This window comes from Pomacea canaliculata, linkage group LG12 (assembly GCF_003073045.1).
Source record: "Pomacea canaliculata isolate SZHN2017 linkage group LG12, ASM307304v1, whole genome shotgun sequence".
Taxonomy (NCBI): Eukaryota; Metazoa; Mollusca; class Gastropoda; order Architaenioglossa; family Ampullariidae; genus Pomacea; species Pomacea canaliculata.
Window position 1 is genome coordinate 22,225,164 of NC_037601.1, and position 21,206 is coordinate 22,246,369.

A 21,206-nucleotide genomic window follows, 5' to 3' on the forward strand; every position below is an offset into this window, starting at 1 on the left:
ATATTGTATATAGTGTGTGGTGTAGGATGGACTGGCTATGGAAATGAGTGTCATCAAGTTTGTATTGGCAGGTCACGTGACCTTTCTTATGTCAGCTTTTTGTTTATTTGGGGGCGGATAATACAATGTTTGCTTCTCCTGTCGAAGATGAAGTACATACAATCTTTTGTAGTACATTACAAGAGACTTGGTCGAGTGGTGTGTGACCTACAAGAATTTACTCTGAGTGAAAGTGTGACAAGACCATTAATCCTCGTGGTTGTGGGAGTGTCCTGAGTTATTTTCGAATTCATTCGTGACAGCTTCCTTGATTAGGAGTAGTCATTGCAAAATTGTTTAAGAGCAGTCGCATGTGTGGTTTGTGTGGTATTGACATTGCAGAAAATGTGTTAATTTATAGAAATTTGGTGCATGAGTAGAGGTGACGAATGTGATCCCATTAGGCAGAGGGAAGGGGAGCTGAGCAGATTGAGCAGAGAGGAGTGGGGAACAGAGAGCAGTGGGGAACAGAGAGGAGTGGGGAACAGAGAGGAGTGGGGCGTGAAGTTGTGCCGTTAATGGACTGCCTCTAATAAACGGGTGATACCGATATTTTAGCAGTGCTTTTCTTTTTTTTTTGTTTTATTCTTTCTTGGGTTTTTTTGTTTTATTTAATTTTTGTGTGTGTGTGTTTCGGTTTAAATTAGGCGCAGGTCTTGGAAGTCACGTGACTAAATTTGAAGCGACGCCCAGATTTTATGTTTCACGTTGATTAAATGGCGTGTCACCTGTTGCCCAACCCCATCCGTATCAAGTTAGCTCCTGAGATGGATGGAAGACAGAAATGTATTAACATCAGGAGCAGCACTTGTTTTCTTGTCGCGTGTATACTTCGTTTATTTTTCTTAACAGCTGTTGTAGATGGGGGACATGTAAGTGTGGCTCAGGGCTTTAGTAAAGTATCTATTTTTAAAACCTTTGTAATTATCTGAGTCAAATTAAATCAATCAAGCAAAATGAGTTAATCTTTTTTCTCTTTCCCTCTTTTTCTCACTCGCTCGCTAGCTATTTGATAGGTTTTTGAGTTTCATTACTGACGAGGATTAACATCATGGAGTACCGTTTATCTGTGTTACTATCTCTTACCTGCAGTCTTCACTGTCATTTCAAGATAGAAGATTTTTTTAGATTAACGGTCATTTTAAGAATACATCCATCTGCCAAAGAAGCCAGCAGAAGCTGACAGAACAAAGAACATAAAACAAAAAACACAGTTTAGTAGAAGAATTCAGTTTATTAAAATAGTCCGCGAATATCCTTCCATCACTTACAAAATAAAGTTGAAAACCGTCAGTATTTTACTTTTTACAGGAGTCACTGAGGACAACGAGAGCTCGGCCACAGAGTTGTATGTGGATATCACTACGCTGCCCAATGTTTTCATTTCCTCTCATCTGCATCTAGAATCTTGGAATAATATTAGGATGTGTGTTGAACAGAAGAACAATGCTCTTGTGCAAGACAACTGGAAGTCAAACAACTGTTAAACCACTTTTTAAGTAGACATAACAAAGTTCTGAGATGTGAATACCAAAAGATTGGACATGAGCATACAAAATTAAACAATGAGTAGAAATGCGAACGAGGGCTGGCGAAAGTTGACCGAGACCTCGGTCCTGTGCTTTACGTCAGCGAGATGTGTGTACCCTGCTACATCCTGTTGGTTGCTGACAGACGAAACCTTCATCTTGTTGTTCGTATTTGATATCATTATTGGTGTGATTCTTAATAGCTCTCTGCGTTGTTTACCTGTACAATTGCCTGACATCTTCCACAGGTTTAGTGGCGAAAAGATGTCGACCTGACGTAAGTGATAGGCTGCTCCGCTCATCTGATTAATCTGATTAACATTTTTTCCACAACTCAAACATTGCACTTTTTTCTCGTGTTGGCATTATTACATACCATAGTGTTTATTGCCTTCTTCACGGTTTATTGACACAATTACAGACCGCGTAGTGTGGTTTAGATAATTTGTGATCCCCAAGACGAAATGAGTCTTAAGTCGGAAATTTGAGATTTGCCAAATTGCATATTTTTCTAAAAAGTACAGGGTTCTGAACTTTCTGTTGATACAAAAGTTGTTGTTCTAGTCCTAACATTGAGTTTATAACGTTTGAAGTGTGAAAGTACGATGGCGGCCATTTTGAGAAAAGCGGGTTTAAAGATTAGCGTCAAGATGGCCGACCAGGTTTGTTTACTCCGAAACTTTTGCATACAAATCTTTTGATCGGTTAATATTTGAATCGTTCTTGAAAGAAGCTGAACATACAGACTCCGGGCTTTCTGGCAAGATATAACAAGATGGGGTTATGACAGGGAAACAGTATCGGCACAGCGTTTGACTTTTATTTTAGCATAGCAGTGTATTTTCCTGACAGTTTAATAACCAAGGAATCTCTTTTGAAAGAAAAATCAAAGTGCACAAAACTGACCCCTGTCACCTTTCGGGGCCTCGAGCACAAAACGGTTCCGCGCGACTTGAGACTCAGTTCGTCGTGGAGGGTGACATTGGTCCTGGATATGATAATAACCATGTTATTACGGACGATGACATTTAGATGAGCTCACCTGAGACCTCTTTTTCTCACGCTGAGACATTTGCTGGCCACGAACCGTTTCGTTCTCATTAGGCAGACAATGTTTATGTCAAAGTTTACAGCGCCACATCAGTGTCAAATGTCGCTGATTACCGGTGAGGTAAAAACTGCTGTGAGGACTCTGGAATATCGTAGTAATAGTCTTTCAGTAAACGATAAATCACTTTCCTTCTTTCTTCTTCTCAGTTTCTAATGAGCATCCTGCTGATTGTTATATGTGTCAACGATTCGACTAAAAATAAATGACACAAATGTTGACAGAAAATATTAATTATTTGAAGTCGCGGTGTCTATGCTTTGTGGAATATACTTCTCTCGATGTTTAGCAGCGAGTTGTGTTGTGGTAAACATGATCACACCACCGCTGCATCGTCAACACGCTCAAAACATTATAGGGTAAAGGTAAAGGTCATCCCCTAACCTTTTCAGGTCATCTGCACGTGAGGTGTTAGAGAAGACATCTCACTTTTTTAGTTTTACATGAGGGCAGTGTCCATCTCCTCTCCCTTGCTGCCTTACCTTCCCAACCCTCTGTAGAGTCAGGTACCTATTTCCGGTGGCTGGGTTGACTGGGAAAAGTTTGCTGCGATAATCGGGAATTGAACCAGCGCACCTTCAGTTCGGACGCCAGCGCTCTCAGCACTTGACTATCCACTTCCCTTGTCGTACTTATCGTCTGGCTCAGCTTCATCATATTTCGGTCTCGTCCGCACTTTTTCGGATCTCTACGTATCCGTTGCCAATGACGCACATCCGGGAGCAGAAGATGTGCTGCGAATGGTCGGACACGATGGTGCTGGGCCGCTGTTTGCCGCAAACTTTCCTGATGACCTCGCTGCGGAACTTGTGACCCGTGGCGCAGTACAGGAAGAAGTTGACGGAGTGGTTCAGATACATCAGTAGCTCAGCGATCGTGGTCACGAGCTGGAAACGAGACATCCGGCGGATGTCCCCAGCCTCTCGGTTCCAAAAATGCGCCGCAATGAGGCTTATGTTCATGGGCAGAGTGGTCAGCAGGAAGGTGAAGGACACCGACAAGAGCATGATGGTCAGGCGGGTGTTGGTCTCGCTAGTGTTGCGGCGAAGGTTGTGACCTGGCACGCGGAAACTGGTGCAGCTACGGTTGGTGTGGTTGCTGTTGCTCATCTCGCTTTTGATGTCGGTGTTCTGAGGTTGGTGGGAAGGCTGCTGATGGTTCTGTTGAGTGGGTGTCCCGTTCTTCACGCCGACCATTGTACAGCGGTTCTGAAGAATTATCCTTCCGCTGTTGGCCTTCACGACTTTGACGATGATGAAGACGTTGAAGACGCAGATGATGAGGAAAGGACCAAAACCGTAGAGCAAAGCATCAACCCAGGGCCAGACGACGGAGACGAGAAACTCGTGGCCCTCGGTACCGTCACAGCGGGGGTTGTACAGGCCGCCATGGGAGTTCTTTTTCCACTTGATGCCCGCTGTCCAGAAGAAGTGGCAGTTGATGACCATGAACACGACCACCACGCCGACAACAATCCGCTTGGCTCTGGTCACCACGCACATCTACAACACATGGATATGCAATGGCATTAAGACTTGGATGCATTAGAATTTTCTAAAATCATCTTTTTTACTTTTTAGTCCTTTATTGCTTTTTGTGATTTGACTTACTGAATAATTTCTCTTCATTCTGCACATCAAAAGTCAGAACTGATACCGTTTTTATAAAATTAACAGCAAGAAAAAAAAAAAACATGTGAGCAAGCACTGAGATATGTGTGTGTTCTTGTGTTTTGCTAGCTAGCCTAAATTGACATTATTGTGTTCAATTTCTCTAGGTTACTGTTAATCTAGCCTTACATTATTATGCTTCACTCTCCACAATACTGTAATCTAGCCTAAGCTCGTCCCTGTCAGCATCTTTCCGATAATTGCTGTCTTGACACACCTGAGTAGCCTGCAGGGGGTAGTTGACAACAATGTATCTCTCGACCGTGACAGCGACGATGAGCCAGACGGAGACATCGCTGCTGGTGTAGCCCAGCATGACGATCACCTTGCACAGCCACGCAGCCTGGTCCCGGGGATCGAATCCCGTCAGTTCTCCAAGCCAATGGCGAAAGAGACCGATGTAAAGGACGAGGGAGTCGACGATGGCCAGCGCGGCAAGGAAGAGATGCGTGGACTGCCGCATCATGGCCTTGTCCCGCAGGATGAGGAAGGAGAAGATGTTGCCGAAGGTGCCGAGCAGCAGCAGAATGGGAGGAGTGTAGAGCAGGAGCAGTTTGTGTGCCCGGTACTCGGCGAACTGCATGAAGATCTGCTCCATGTTGTCCAGGGGTGTGGCCAGAGCACTGCCCATCAGGCGGTTCAGCTCGTCCTCAGCCATGTTGAGGGAGGTTAGAAGCTCCCTCCGGTCGTCTGCCGACAGGTCGTTAATCATCGCCAGCAGGGAGGAGACGTTCATGTTTTGAAAAGACATGCTAGTGTCATCCAACCTGCCAAGAGGGACGTACAAAAAATTATTTGATAATCTTGTTGCTGTTTTTGTAATTATCCATCATTGGAATTAAAAGAGCAAGCCTGCACGCGCAGTGTGTGTGTGTTTTGTATATTTGTACTATGAGAAATGGCAATGAAACTACAGCCAAGCTCTCGTACACTCGCGTTTGCGCACAAGCCACTCATAAGAAAGCGGGATCATGCATAAAAATGTAACTACATTGTGCAAAGAGAAAAAGTATTCCTACAACAACATTGCAGTGTACTTGTTATAGAATGCTTCCCTACACTTTAGGTCATGATAATAAAAAAACAAACAAAAAGATGACCTTTGGAATATAGTAGACATCTCGGAAAAGTAAATTTCATAAGTTAATGTCTAAACATCAAAATATTAAGACCATAAAAAATTGCCTGAGAATATCGAACGCCAGACAGATTAAGTGAAGAGGCATTGGCCTGTCTGGAGAAAAAAAAGAGAGACGAGAAAGTCGTTGAGTGGAGAAATAAAGCCTGTGTCTAGCTGTGTCTAACTGTGTCTAGCTGTGTCTAGACCCGCGCTGACTGCTGCATGTGATTCGGTGCTTAGGGTGGACGGAGAAGTTAGATAAAGTCTGTGGAATGTTGCCCTGACTGAGCGGTCGTTTATCTGTTTATTGACCGACTGATCGCCCAGCTTTTCTCTACATTACTCCAATCGTTCTGGTCATGCATACTCAAGCAGCCCTTTAGTGCTGTGTGTTTTAAAGGATTGATTCAAAGAAATCTTCGTTACACGCTGAAAGCTTGAGGGAAGGAGATATGCACAAATAGGGAATACTTTAATAAAATGTAAATTTGTTTGTTTGCTTGTTTGTTTGTTTTTGTTGTTGTTGTTTTGTTTTTGTTTTTTTTGTTTTTTTGTTTTTTTGTTGTTTTTTGGTGAGGGGTAGGGTTTGCTGTCTTCATTCTTTTCTTCTTTCCCTTCTTCACTTTTAACTCCCTTGTTTTCTGTTCCTGTATTTTTTATTCCTCTCTCTAATTCATTCAACCATGTTTCCCTTATTTAAGTAGACCAGTGCCTGTTTACATGGATGCAGTCTAAACATTCCGTGGCCAATGTAAGCAAATCAAATCGTAGTTCTCTGGAATACGATGACGCGTGGGTCTAGCCAAGTGTCGAGCTGCCAAAGTCCTCGGGGATATTGTTAGTAAGCCAGGGTGCATCTTTGCCTGACATGGGGGAGTCCAAGACAAGGTCTTATCTCCATATTTACAAGGCTGTGTCCAGACATTACCGATGGAGCCTGCACCCGGGGTGGCCATGATGTAACCCAAGGCAAGGTTCGCCAGCTTTGACCCGCGACTTTGCACCTTCAAGACAGACACTTCCCCTGTATCCCCACTTTGCCCCGGGCCATGTCTCCCCTTGCTTCGGCCCCTGGTGAATAAAGGGGAAGCTAATGAACCATCCTTCCTCTCAAAAAGAAAACAATTCTGCACAGCTGTGTCGCTTTATTCAAGAAGCTGACAAGACAATCTTCGATATTCTTGACATTCTAAACTAGACAGTCACATGCGTGTGATGCTCCTCTCATTAGGAAGCAGTCCAGTGAGAAATGATTCCTGGCTCATGTGAAAATTGCATTTTGACGAAAGTAAGAAAATATGGCGCCATTCCAGGTCACACAGGACATAGCACTGAAAGGAGAAAACTTATTATTCTCGGGTCGGAAGTTGAAACAATGCATGAATATTCTTATGTTGTCCCTGGCTATGACTCTGGGAAGAGATGACAGCTTTGAGTTTGCTTCCTGATATCTACCAACACCCATTTCCTCAGCCACCCTTCATTTCGTCTATGGAGTACATTGGTTGATCGGTTGGTTTGTTCTTAGAAAAAGATAAATATAATAATAAAAAAGAGAATTATTTGTATGTCCAGATCCAATTACTAGCATCTGGCCTCGCTTCTCATTTCAAGAAGGTCTCCATCATCACACAATACACGGTAGGTTCTATGAAAACCTCGATCTCCAAATAAAAAATAGAAAATGAATGATGATAAAATTGATGTCCTTTCAAAAGCCTATGTAAATAAACTGAAATGTGTGCCGTCCTGTGCTGCCTTTACTTTCCCTAAGGGGCTAACATTCCTTTCTACCAGATTGTCCAAAGTCTTCATGTTACCATCAATTCATTATCTCTTGGCTTTCACATCAATGCAGTCTGTAAGTCCATCTTCCCTTAGCTTCGCAGGGTTAGTCACATCGACACTTTCTGACAGTTTCTGCCATCAAAAAGTTCATGTTTGCTTTTGTGTTGTCCTGCCTCAAGTCGGTCTCTCCGGTCTGCTGGTGTCGTCCTCCTCCCTGTGCCAGCATCAGACGGAAACATTCGGCAGACACTCCGTTCCTTCTCATGCCCCACTGTTGGGAGGTGTCTTCCTCATTTATTTTCATTCATATCCGGCCTTAAATCTCATTTCTTAAGAAATATCTCGCATAATCAAGGGAACCGCTCAGCTCTCTATTGTTCGTCCATGGAATTAGTTCATGTTTTTGTCATGGTGTCAGTTGTTGGCTGTAGTACACCAAAGCTAGAATTCGTTTGAGCTTGAGATAATTTGCAGCAATGACTGTTTGTGTCTTGGTGTAGTCTTGTTCCACATTGTACAATGTTTGTAAATCTTGTTTTCTTGCTGGTGAATATCTGGCTTCTCAAGGCCGAGTCGTCGCTTGTGAGGCCGTGAAAGTAAGGATTTGCTTACAGTTCGTTAGCCTCTCTCTGATTTCATGCTTGTCATCCTCTTTTCTCTCGTTTTTCCCTGTCTTTCTCATAAAAATATCATTTGAGATCACGACATGCCGAAAGGACTACAGTAACGATGTGTTACATATGTGAATATGGGAATATACACACACCATGGAGGTCGGATGTGTCCACTGTTCACTTTCTCTTCACCCAGTCGACCTTCACAATTTGTTTTTCAGATTCTCCGTGCCTTTCTGTTTTCTTGTCAAGATGTCTGAAAGTTATAGAAATCGCCTGCTGTGTCTTCTGCTGTTTCAAAACATGGATGATGTATTTTATCTCTTCGCCCTGTACACTGGAGCATGCAGTGGGGTTCACTCGACCCTCGCCACATCAGGTTTTTGGGAGGAAAACAACTTTCGGTGGAGGACAAGTAGCAGTTTAATCATTTTTTTTCATTCTAACCCTCTTGACGTGTGAGAAAGGGGAGAAGGAGACAGACCTCATCCCACCCATTCCAGGTTGACAGACTTTGAAAAAAGACTTGCTACTAAGAGCTGAGTGATTTATTGTTTGATTTTTGAAATTTTGCCTGTCTGCTGTTTCCAGCCATCGAAGCACTGTCTTGAACAAAGAAAATAATATAATGTGAGCAGAGTTCACAGACCTTGATTGTAGACTGTCTCTGCCTGCAAGAATGACAATGAAGTTGCACTGTACTGTACTGTGTACACTCTAGGTGTGTGAAAACAATGTTTGTGACAAAAACTGTGTTACAAGTCTTTTCTCAGATTTCTCCTCAAACACTCGACGAGATTCTGCTCAGATCGGTTAACTAACCGTCCACATCCATTGCATCGACAGCTAAAAAAAACTGGTTCTGTAAAAAGATCAAATGGACTTAGTCTGAAAACAGATGAGAACAACAAAACTCAGACACATAAGTTGTTTTCTAGCGGTGAAGTGTTTCTCACGTCACGTGACGAGGCCAGTGTGTCACATGACAGGCTCCTAGTTTCTCCTACGAGCACGTGGAGGGAAGAAGCCAAGAAGAAACCAGCTTGTCAAACGAACAACACATTTTTTTTCTTATTAGGTCTCCCATCTGTTGCCTAGGTTCCGACATGTAGTCGCGACATGGTCAAAATTGAAAGTCGGCTGAATGAACAAAAACAAGTTTATAGCTACTGGGAGGAAGACAGGAGTGCAATAACCAAATCTGAAAACTAAACACAGTAAAACAACTAGTTAATCAGATGTTAGAAACACACACACACGATGTATGTCTTTAATTATGTCTGTGTATGTGTGTATATATAAAACATGGCGTGATCGCTGTTACAGGAAGACTAGCCAGAGATGTAGTCCAGAGATATTGTATCTACATCGTGGGTTTCGTATGTTGGCAGGAAGGAATTAGCTGCCATCCGACTACCTCCCAATTATGAAATCGCAGTAGACTGTCAGGCTCCAGGTAACTCGTACGGATTCTTCAAAGAATCCCCATTACACTGTGAGCATCCTCCTGGGCTCTTTGGTTATTCAAGCATTTTGCAGTCGGTCGGTCGGTCGGTCGGTCAGTTAGTTTAGATTGCCGTGCTAGGTGATAGAGGCAGGTTGCAGGTGCGATCCCTACCTGTGTTACCGACCTCCACAACGGAAGTGAGCATCCACCTAAATTTGGGGAGGCAGTATTTTGCACTGTTCTCTACCCAGTAATCAGGAAAAGAAATTAAAAGAAACTCAGATTGTTGACTCATTACCGGGTGCATTCAAAATGAAACGCAGACGTCAATCGCCAGTAACGGTTCAATAATGAAGCAAACCCACATTAACACAATATTGGTGCCCAAGATCCAGATTAAAAATAAATCATCGTAAAACTCCACTGAAACGGCAGGAAGGCAGTGCAAAATTTGCATAAACACGTGACTACATTTTAAAAACGGAAAGAAAAGGCCGAGTTAAATTAACGAAATTAAAGACGCCAACTCGCATTTCATTACTTTTCAAAATGAAAAAAAAGGATTTCAGTTCAAGGTGTGGGTGGTACGTGCACGAAAGGGCAGGAGACAGGGTCGGGGTAGCCTGAACGTTCGTTTCTAATTCGGTTTACAAACGCCCCGGTTACTTGCAGAAATGAAAAAGCAGATAATGAGTTTTGTGTCAGAGGCGGCAATTTCCAGAAAACGAATTTCTGTGGTCCGTACTTTTCTTTTCTGTGCCTTTTCATTGTTTATTCAGATTACAGCAGCAATATTAGAGAAAATGGAAAGATTTTCTAAGTGATTATTCACGCTGCAAATTTCTTCTCTGTAAAAGAGGGTTTTTTTGTTGTTATTGTTGTTGAGTTGTGCAGCTCCACGTCCATTTCGGAAAACAATATGAAACATATATTGTCTGGCACGCGCACTCCCTGACACTGACAGTAAAGCCCTAATTCGCTTTCATTTACTTCCACCTTTTTTTCTTCTGTTATCTTTGCTGTTTATTAATCTTTATTAATCTTGTTTTATTCATCCTGTTCTATTTATATGTTTTAAGAGTTTTCTCTAATTCATTTGTTTCTCATTGAGGACAACAACAAGCACTAAAGCAAGGCAAAGAACGTTTCTTGGCTTTTCTTGTATCGGCTTTAGCTTTTAGTTTTGGTAATTTCTATAATTTTTTATTGATTGCAAACAGAGCTTTTAGCTACGGTAATATCTGCAAATTGTTTTTACAGTTTAGAGACGATGCTGTTAGTTTGGCTGTATCTGCTCTCTTCTCTCCCTCTTTTCTGGCCTCTAATACAATTTCTTACACATTTGCTCCCTGTTTTTACAGGATATAGACGTATCCACATTACCATGGCTATCCCAAAATAATGGCTGTGACCAAGTTTTCAGCACAGTTTTCTGGCAACAGAAACCTGAGGCGTTTTTTATAGCCATCTTGCAAAGTATGAGGAGCAGCTGAAGCGCGGATTCAATTTCCAGCCAACAGCTTGGGAAGGTGGGTCCCGCCATTGATACCATCTGTTGTATGAAGTCATCGTCTGCGGTCAGTTTAGAGCATCACTGATGGCTGACCACAGTCTGCTTGACGATCTCGTGTTATATTTCTACGTCCAAGCATTTCACGCCCTTTGGTCACTACGTCCTCATGCATCACGTGATTGTGTCTTCAGTTCGTCTCTGTATCTAATCCTTCTCACATGCTCGTCCCCACATCCCACGTCTTCACGTCCTGATTACGTCACCACGTCTCATTTCCTCACGTCTTCAAATCCCAGCTTCTTTACACATCATCTTTCTTGGGAAGTTGTAGCTAAAGAAACTGTCGGCAGTCTGCTGTGAACATCTCAGTCCAGCTCTTGCGGGTGACAACACCGTGTGCATCATGTCTTCTCGTCCTTACATCTTCATGTCTTACCGAGAATAGACCGCCGACGAAGGTTTTGTGATATGCATTTGCTAAACTTCGTGTTTTGATGGCTTACACGACTTTCACGAGAAAAGCTTTTCCACGCCATCTATGAGAATGAATGACAGACTAGCGATAATATATCCACCCTCGAAATATTTCACGAAAATGTGTTGTGATGTCACTGCAATGATGGTGTTTCCTTTCCCAACAGCCTCCGCATCCAAAACAAAAAAAAAAAAAAAAAAATTCCTAAAGCCTGTCCTCAAGGATAAGAGCTGACAATCAACACTTCTGTCAGAACCCTCTGGCCTCCATCGATTGTATCGCATCTACTCAGCGACAGTTGTGAGCATGCATCCTCGTGACATTCTCTGTAGCCGCCAGCACTCTGGCGACTGGCAACAAACATGTTACAAAAATCTCACTGCGTATTTACGGGGGCAGAAAATGTTTCCTACTGCAGCCGCCGAAGCCTCACAAGTCTGCAACTGATGGGCCTCAAAGAACACTCGGAGTAATGGTGAATACAGCCAGAGGCACCTCGCGTGAACACGTCCCTGATATCGACTCCCTATCGTCCTTGACGGTAGTTGTGTTCACTGGACCTTGATAATATCGGTCTCGTCCACTTCGAATTTATCAGACCATTTTGTTGTTGGCTCTTTCCATACTGGAGGAAGATGTGTTTTTGTAAAGTTTCAGCGCTTCCTTGAAGCAGTTTTTTTTTGCTTCTTGTTTGTTGTTGTTGTTTGCAATGCAACTTCAAAACGTATTTCTTAAAGAGACTGAACTATCATCACCCATTATAAAATAAAAAATATGAAGACCCTATTTTAAAGGCCAAATCAAAATCAGCAAAAAACAATGTTGGTCCTAGTAAAGTTCCAGTAGAACTATTACCAAGCAACCCTCTGAAGAAGTCTTGGTGTAAAACAACCTATTAGTGAGTAAAGTAGTTATAATGACGAGCTTCCTCCATATTTTACCAGCGATCACAGAAACTATACAAGTCCTTACTATTCACTGCACACAGGGGTAGTTAACATAGAGAACTTATAGCCTGACTTGTTTACTAATACATAGCCAATAGACTGACCAACACAATGCCATTTTGAGACATTGAGGGTTTGTCAGTTCTCTAGGTCATAAGATCATGCCTGTTGCCCAACCTCAGTATTTTGAGCAGACTTCACAAAACAGTGTACTGTTTCTACATTTTAGTTCTGCTTTCAGCCTCAGAAGGTAAGCTGCAGGGCACAAAACATGTATAATAGGCAATTATCCAGGGACTATCCTGTAGTACCATTGTCTCAGCGTGAAGAAATAAAGTTGGCTGCGCAACAAAGGTATCGACCTGGCCGCCTCTCTCTTCTCTAGGCGGTGCTTTCAAAACTTTGATTGATTTCGCCATTGTTGCCAAAAGGCTATTGCTTCACTTTTGTCCCCAGTGATTATACAATTACACGTGTGGAGATAACTGGTCGATAGCGTGCGGTTATTTCGCGCCCTCGTCAGCAGGCGATGCTGTCGTCTGTATCAGACACATCCCTAGCAGGTTCAATGATAAATCTGAGACAATAGTTATGTTTAGAATGTGTATCTCACACATCTCTGTTTTCAGGCTCTAAAGAAATGCATGCATACAGACACAGACACACGTACAGGCTGGCAGGAACTCTGCACGTGCAGCTCGTTGTGTGTGCGCGTGCGTTGGATGGGGGTGGATGGGATGGATGTGCTGCAGAGGTCCAGGCCAGGAGACACGACATACTGTCTTCTATAGTCCTTACAGTTCCTGGCCGCATGCGAATTGTCTGTGGCTCAAGAATAATTGCATGGCTTGAGCCCAAGGGTAACACATACCTGTAATGTACTGAATTCATTACCCGCAGGCCCGCCATGATTACAGCTGTGATGACGTCACTAACCAGACATGCGCATTGCCCCCTCATCTTCGCATCAGTTTTCACTGATAATATTTGACTACAGTGTGTGTCTCTCTCTCTCACACACACACACGCACTCACACAGCACAATAGACACGTTTGTAAGTAAATAAACATCTACAATACATTGTCGACTGTGAGACCAGTGCAGAAGTAGGTCAAGATACTGTTTCCGTCGCCATGTTGTTTGAGCTGTTTGCTAGGAGGATGGTGTGAAGTAAGCGGCACGGGGGAATAGCGGAGTCGCCTGGAGGATATTAGTTTTTCTCAGCACATTCGCTGTTTTTCTATCCCTGATCGCATTATTCCAGAAGAGTCTTGTACTGCTTGGATTACAAATGACTGATGTATTTACTTAGCTCCAAGCACCGTCTGTTTACCTTGCAGCTATCGCGTTCCCCAAGCACATACCTTTATTCACCATTAAAAATGTATAAAAATGTTTTTCTGCAACTTGCAATAGCTTAAATGAAAAGTGTGTTTCCAAACTGCAACAGCTTAACATTTCTGAAAGAAATCGGGTTTTGCAAAGGAGTTAGAGTAACCAAAGACGAGTGAGAAGTTGTCACGTGACAAGCCCGAGGGCGTCTGGCCCTGGGTCATGAGTACAAAGATGACGTTTGATGTTGAACCTAAGCCGACAGTATCCCGACAGAACTGACTGCTAAATCTTATTGAACACGTGAAGGTTTCTACCTGACAATAAAGCGATGGATTGATGAATATTATAGTAATATCAGCAAACATAGAGAAAAGGTAGTGCCTGTGTAGTTAGTCATGGAAATGTCATTCGCTAGTTGCTAGGACGACAGTATTTCTTAGGATTGAGATATGTTAAAAAGCATCAAGTTATGATATCAAAAGTAAGCATTGTATTTTGATTCAAGAAAAAAAAACGCAAACCTATGCCTTCTAGAACAGAGCTCTAAATACACACTATCTTATCTTTTCTACTTCAGGAAGAGTAAGATTGAATTTATGTCGGGACCTTAGAAAATCTTCGATGTGTAATGATGTGGAGCATGGTCAACTCTCCTTGTGAAGCTTTCTCGCGCTGTGCTAGGATACCAGGGCCTCTGAGAAAAGGACGAGGACTCGCTGAGCCTGACCAACACGGGACAGATGTTCTCACAGGTGCATTCCAGTGCGAAAGAAATGCCAGGAAGGATTTCGGAAAATGAACATCGATTGGTCCATCATCTGGGTTCATGGAGGTTCCGGTTCCTCTGTTCCGGTGAGGGTCGTCTTGATAAAGGCGTCCACTTCCTCTGTCTGAGACTAACCGGGGTGTCGTAGCCACCTCCTCCCACCCTGCTGAGCTTTTACTTTTTACTTTTTAATTTTTTACTAAGAGTTTACCTTCAGTCTAGACGCAGTTTCTTTTTTCACAATTTTTGACCCTCTTACATGTCTGGTACCTGCTTGGTGTTCTGTTTCTAACAATTGGTAATTCGCAACTCTTTAGTTAAACAACACCTGATGTTGTTTGATGAAATGATAGATGATGTGAACGGATGAGTAGGTGGAGGGATGACTGCTTTTTCTGGCATCATTGTCTCCCCGCTATTCTAATATCACTGCCATAACTACATCCTCACTATTCTAATATCACTGACATACTAATATGTCCACTATTCTAATATCACTGTCATACTAGCATTCCCACTATTCTAATATCACAATAACTACCTGAGTTGACGGAAGGGACGCGTGATAAACAAAGGTGTGTCCACCTCCCGTAAGCTTGTATGTCGATAAATAGTGTTCATAAATATTGTCCCCAAATGTTCACTAATTAATCTGTCGCTAGCATCTGTATGTGTCTAGTTTTATTCTAACTGTCGGCAGATGTTATAACCCGCAAAATACCAAGTAATCACTTTCTCATCTGTGAGTAGTCGTTATACTGCTGACAGAACATCTGATGCAGGCACTGAGAGCAGGCAATGATTGCTGGAATGTCCTCGCCCCTAGCGATGGTTCCGTCTGCCACCTACACACAGCCATCAGCACTTCACTGGACTTCACTGACCTCACACAGTGAAATGTCGAGATCACAGCAGCGATGGACAAATGTCATCTCTGTTGTTTGCCCTACGAAATGTCTGAAAACCCGTCTAGACCAATGTGTTAAGTGGATAATTGTACTAATAAGGTGTCATCCATAAATCAGACTCTTACCAGATAGAGCAGACGCATGCATCTTCGCAACAACTATTTGTATTTTTTTCTCATGTGGAGGTAAATACCAAGTTGGTGCTTGTATATTCTTAAATCAATGAATTTTATACTTGTTTACGAGTGATGTGTGAGGTTCTTCAACATTTTCATTCAAAACTATATTTTATTGTACTTATTATAGTACTCACACACACACCTGTATACACACAACCACGCATGTACACCCGCATATACAGAGACATCTGCTTCTTTCAATTGTTTTGTGTTAGTACTCTCATAGAAGATGATACAAAAGTAGACATTTCTGATTGACATTTTTATCATTACAATTCTGTCATACCTTGTATACTGAAGGTCCTCCAAAACAGACGCCATTTTGACGGCCGCTGGAGTTTTCAGAAATCGTCAGGTGTGGGGCTGTCTACCATTACTCTCTTAGGATTTCGTCTTGTAGCAGCACCATGTAGAAACTGCCAAACCATCTGTAATACGAAAAAGAGTTTTCTGTATATTGCTGAACACTGCAGTTTTGCTTCCATGTATATATTATTTCATCTAGATACATTGTAGTTGAAATGTAACCCTCAGGTTTTTAAGTTGTTTTGTTCCTTGGCTGGTTGATTAGCTGAGTGATGCACGGAATGAGTAAATTAGGGAATGAAAATTAAGGAATCTGGGGATTATTTTTCGTGAATTTTAAGGTAAGTGTAACAGATGTTTTCATCTGTGAAAGTCTTCTAACCAGCGTAACTTTAAGGATTTCTTTTGTTATATTACCAAAAAAATTGTTATTCACTAAAGTCGGGTGATGTTATTCGAATCCGTCTCCTCCATTATTTCCGTTTCCATAACGACTCTTGTACGATGATCCTTAATGTGAAAGATTATCTTCTCCTCAGAAAACACTTTTCCTTTTCTTTAAGAAACGAACCTCCATCAACATATCTTCAAAGAGACTATGAAAGATCCAGTTCCTGCTTTGAGTGGATTTATTAAATATTTCAGCTTTTTGAGATCAAGTGTCTTTCCGAGTTTTTATATTTCTTTCAGAAGTTTATTTGTGTAAAGAAACCTTGTGGACAGGGTAAAACATGAAAACTGTGTACTGTGGTTTAAAAGAGTGACTATAGTACAAGTAGATGCTTTTGTGAACATCTGGTGTTGTTGTTTGTTGTTGTTGTTGTTGTTGTTGTTGTTGTTGTTGTAGTATAAATGATATAGTGTTTACGTTTGCTGACGTTTTACGCGTCCATTGTCGTTTCATGTCCCTGTTTCCCGCTTTTGGATTATAAATGTTTTTATTGGTAGAATTTTGTGTTATCAGATGTCTTTGCGTGTTGGCAGCCCGTTCCCCTGGTTACTGCCGATCCATTCTGGAAAATAGCCGCTAGTACTTTATTGCCCTCGCGGGTCATGCCACTCCCTAGTTTCAACTATTCCATTTCAGCTGAGAGCATGAAGAGACTGTTTCTCTTTAACCCAATATGTTTAAATAATGCATCCCTCTACACACACTCCATGGGTAGTTTACGACTGAGTGCTGAAGAATCCTTTTAGTCAACATTTTTGAAAGCTGAGTGCAAGCTCCTGAAAAACAATTTCTCTTCTGCGTTGCCGGATTTTTCCGACTACCTTGTGGTTAACTAGTTTGCTCGGGGTTTTTCTGTTTTCTTGTGTGGTTTTCTTTTTATTATTATTATTTTTGCATGATAAACCTCTAATCTCCTCGCAAAGATCTTTTAACCGCTCCGGCGAATAATCACATCTTTTCAAACTCGAGACTTTCTGAAGCAGACGCAACAGAGCGTGAACCTGCTCCGGATACATCATGGATGATTAAAAGCTTTCAGGTCACTCGAGAGTGTAAACGAGATATATTAAAATCCTCGATTTCTGTGACTACCAGCATGCCAGTTCTGACAGCAGATGAAAAGGGTTTTCTGTCTGCACATATTTTCCGAGTGACTAGCAAGAGAACCATAGATTGTCGTCTGCAGTTGCCGGTGTCTCGTCGCCAGGTCGCCGTGCATCGTGACGAACATCAAACAGAGCACGCAAAGGTGTGTACAATGGCTCAGGTAACCTTTGCACCTCTTTACACTGGACAAGGACTTTACCACACCAGAAAACTTTGACTGCAATGGTCCAGTTATGAAAGGACATCGTAAGGTTTCGTGTTCAGATGTCGTCTCGAGATTAACTTATTTCTCTTCCTCTGACGCCTTAGGTGTTATTGCTTTAATTGATACATTATAATTCTAAATTATTCATTCAGATACCAGACAGTTTTAACTGGGGAAAAAATCAGTAAAGGCCACGTAGAAGGGGAGGTGGTCCTTTAGATGACTCTACACGTGAGTACACTTCACCGCTCCATGCAATCAAAATGTTAATAAATCATCCTAGACGTGCACTAAAAAATACTGAGCATTTCATCAAGCAAAAATTTAATCAAACACATGAAGTATATTTTTATTTTAAAAAGGTTCCGAATCCTGTTTCTATTTTGCAGTTGAAAAACATTCGTCATCGACTGGAAGTCCCACAACTCTGTCATGTTTTTCTCGCGCGATAGCCTCCCCGCAGTTCTCGCCCAAATCTCGCGTCGCTCGCGGTGAGTGGGCGCTAAACAGCGCAGCATACCCGCTTCCCTCGCAAAATACTCGTTTTCTTGCGTCTGGGCAACACATCTCTATTTACAGGGCTGGCCGTCATGGGTCTTCTGCCAATGGCGATATCAACAGCAAGTGGAAACACTTTCCTGTCAAACAAGTCTACTACCATTCCAGTTATGCCTCAGAAACAGACGGACAGACAGACAGACAAGCGTATTAAGAGGTCATTCAAAAACACAGCACGAGAGCAGTTTCTTGAAAATATCACTGTATTTACTAACACCAAAACTGTAAACCTCCAGACATAGACAAGCGCGCGGGAAAAAAAAACCGACTTATGCGGATTGTTCACGGTTAGTGCTCCCGTTATCAACGCAATAAACGCATTTTGGACAACAAGGAGGCAGTGGCGGTTAGAGGGAGAGGAAGGAGGAAAAGTAAGAAGCACAATTGTGCATTCTACTAAGAACACCCATGAAGCGTTCACGACACGCGTTGCTTTTCTTGTCCTTCTATCCACGCCCTGGTGTGGAGTGCTGTGGAGTAGCTTCCGCTAAGGATGAAGGGGAAGACTACACGGAATGACAGGAAACAGCAGACCATGCACACCAGAAGAAGGAAGGACGTACCTCGCCATTGACCATTGTCAGCACTCAGCTTGAGAAAAAAAGGTCTTCTGGTCTGTTGATCTTGGGTTCTTCAGTTAGTGTCTTTCTACGGCAATCTCAGACAAAACTAAAAATTCTACGAAAAGCCTGCTTTTTTACAGCTGACGTGACTTTGAACAAACCACGTGGTTTGCCGAAAAATGGTAAACAAGTCATGTCATGGAAGATAAACACATGCAGCGGTCAGAGACTTATGAAGAGTGAACTAAACGTACGGTCTGACCACGAACTAATTATCCCTGGACTGGTGGCAGACGATTTTTTTTTTCCAGTTAACTGCTAAAACGAGGCATGAGACGATATAGCTTCCTCTTTATTCACATTTCAGATTAACTGCTAAAACGAGGCATGAGACTACAAAGCTTCCGGTTTAGTCCCATTCTTTGTTACGGCTCGCCAAGACTAACAGCGGATCACTTCGCAAGAGGCTAAGCGTTGGTCTTGGCAGACAGACAGCAGTCCACCTGTACAGGTCCTTGGTCTGACCATCTCATAGAATAATACAACACTAAATAGATGTTGAGAATGCTCCCTAAATAAATGCTGCTGTACGTCTCCCCCGCATTCTGGAACTTGAAGCAATGGAAAGGCTCAACCTTCGTGATCTTTTTAGGTCAATGGTCAATATTAGGTCACTTGCTTCGTCCCAAGCAAGTCACCAGACTGTCTTTTCAAGACCAGTTGGGAAGAGGGGGGAGGGGTAGTGGTCAAATTTTCTACCGATGACAGCTGTCGGGCTGTTCGCCGAGGTCCAGCAGAATTGGGTTCCGGTGCCTGAGGTCTGTCTGAGGGACTATGAGACAAGCAGCAGTCCACCATTGGCCGCTAGATGCTGAAAGTCATTTTGGAAGCAGCCATATTGTATGGCGCGGCCGGCTCACCTTTCACCTTTGTCTCGATGGAGAATTACTTTTGGACACCTAGCTGCTTGTAAAGATCCCCTCAAGCAAAAAATGACAGTGGTGTTATGGTGGCCTAGGAGAGACACAAATCTTCGCCTTTCTCGTTAGCACGTCCATGAAGACGAGACGAGAAGAGAGCTGAGCGGTCAGCTTCATCTAGAAAAACAACTTGGGCCTCAAAACAAAATACTTGTTTGTTCTGATTTATTTCTAGTTTCCTTTTTTTGTGCCTCCTTATACAGTTATAACCGTGAAAAAATAAGCTTTGTTCCTTGACATTTTAGTACTTCCTAGAATCAGATTAAGGTCAAACAAATCCACGTGAGCATACACTCACACGCGCACACTTTACACAAATACTATATAATAAATAGTCATATATATGCGTATTTAATATAAATAAACATATAAACATACATATATAGATGCACAGTTATTTTCATCCTTCAGTTCTCTCTCTCTTTCTTTTAATCCTGATTTCAGCCATACATTCATCACGTTAATTTTTCATACTTAGATAATATAATCACGTAATTACGATTCACAAAAGTGCATAGAAGAAACACATGTATTTCTGATATGCCAAATAGAAAATTATACACTGAAAAAGGTGATGCTTGGAAAGAAAGAAATAAAGTCTACTCACGAGAAATTAAATTGAAATGTGAGCTACTTGCAGGTCAAGTTCCACGCCGTGAGATTACACATCAGAGTCTGTTGACAACATGTTTGAGAATATATTTCCCGCACATTGTTTATTTAAGCTACACGACAGACATGTTGCGAAGATGCCAACACCCTTGACCCACGTCCACCAACGTCGTCGGATCTCATCAGCGACAAGAGGCGCAGGATACAAAAGCTGTTAATCCTGTTATGTCGGTCCTGTCGCAAACTTTTCATGCAGTCCTACAGACCTTCAGGTGGCACCAGCACTCTCGCTGCAGTCTCGCAACCACTCTCGTGCCGTGAGATCGCACGCATGCGCAGTGTTGTCGCCGGTAGCAGCATCGCTGGCCTGATGGGGGCGACGTCTTTGGCAGCGCTGTTCTCATCGATCCCTCTTTCCCCAGTCGGGTGTTGTCCTCGCTCCCTTTCTAATCCCTTCTACGTCCACCCCCACTGACTCACACTCAAACCGCCGCCCTCGATGACATTCGTCATTCATCGTGGTTCATGGCGAAACTGCTTTTAGGGCTGAAGATGACGAAGGCACCCAAAGTTTTATCGGAGGACGAGGGATGGGGAATCTGAAGCCGAAAACAACTACAGCATCCAGACGCTTTCAGAGAGTTTCTTTTGAAAGCAGGCGTTAACGGAATGCGATCAGCTAACACAGATGTTTAAGGACCGTCCTCACAGACTTTTCATTATTCATCAAGACACATTTGATCTCTTGTGATTTCAAAAAAGGTTTCCAATAACAGCCATCCATTTCTAAGAAATTGCCTAAAGAAATAACACTCTTAAAGAAGTAGCTGAAGCCACTCACAGGACAGAGAATAAAAGGATAGGCTGAAGTCATGCTCTCAATTTAGAAGTAGCTGAGACATATTTCCGAAATTAAGGCATTTTCCTGAGGCAAAATTTTGAAAATGTAACATCTAGACACGAGATAAATCATTATAAATAAATT

At 42.5% G+C, this 21,206-nt stretch overlaps 1 protein-coding gene across 1 annotated transcript; it reads right to left on the reverse strand.

Moving 5' to 3' along the window:
• Positions 1–2,440: 2,440 nt before the first annotated feature.
• LOC112553460 (thyrotropin-releasing hormone receptor-like) lies at positions 2,441–20,682 on the reverse strand. Its single transcript, XM_025220680.1, has 4 exons — positions 20,217–20,682; positions 15,726–15,867; positions 4,564–5,113; positions 2,441–4,178 (listed from the first exon to the last, which is right to left on the reverse strand). The coding sequence occupies exons 2-4, from the start codon at positions 15,758–15,760 to the stop codon at positions 3,330–3,332; spliced, it is 1,434 nt and encodes a 477-aa protein (XP_025076465.1). The 5' UTR covers positions 15,761–15,867; positions 20,217–20,682; the 3' UTR covers positions 2,441–3,329.
• Between the last annotated feature and the right edge of the window lie 524 nt (positions 20,683–21,206).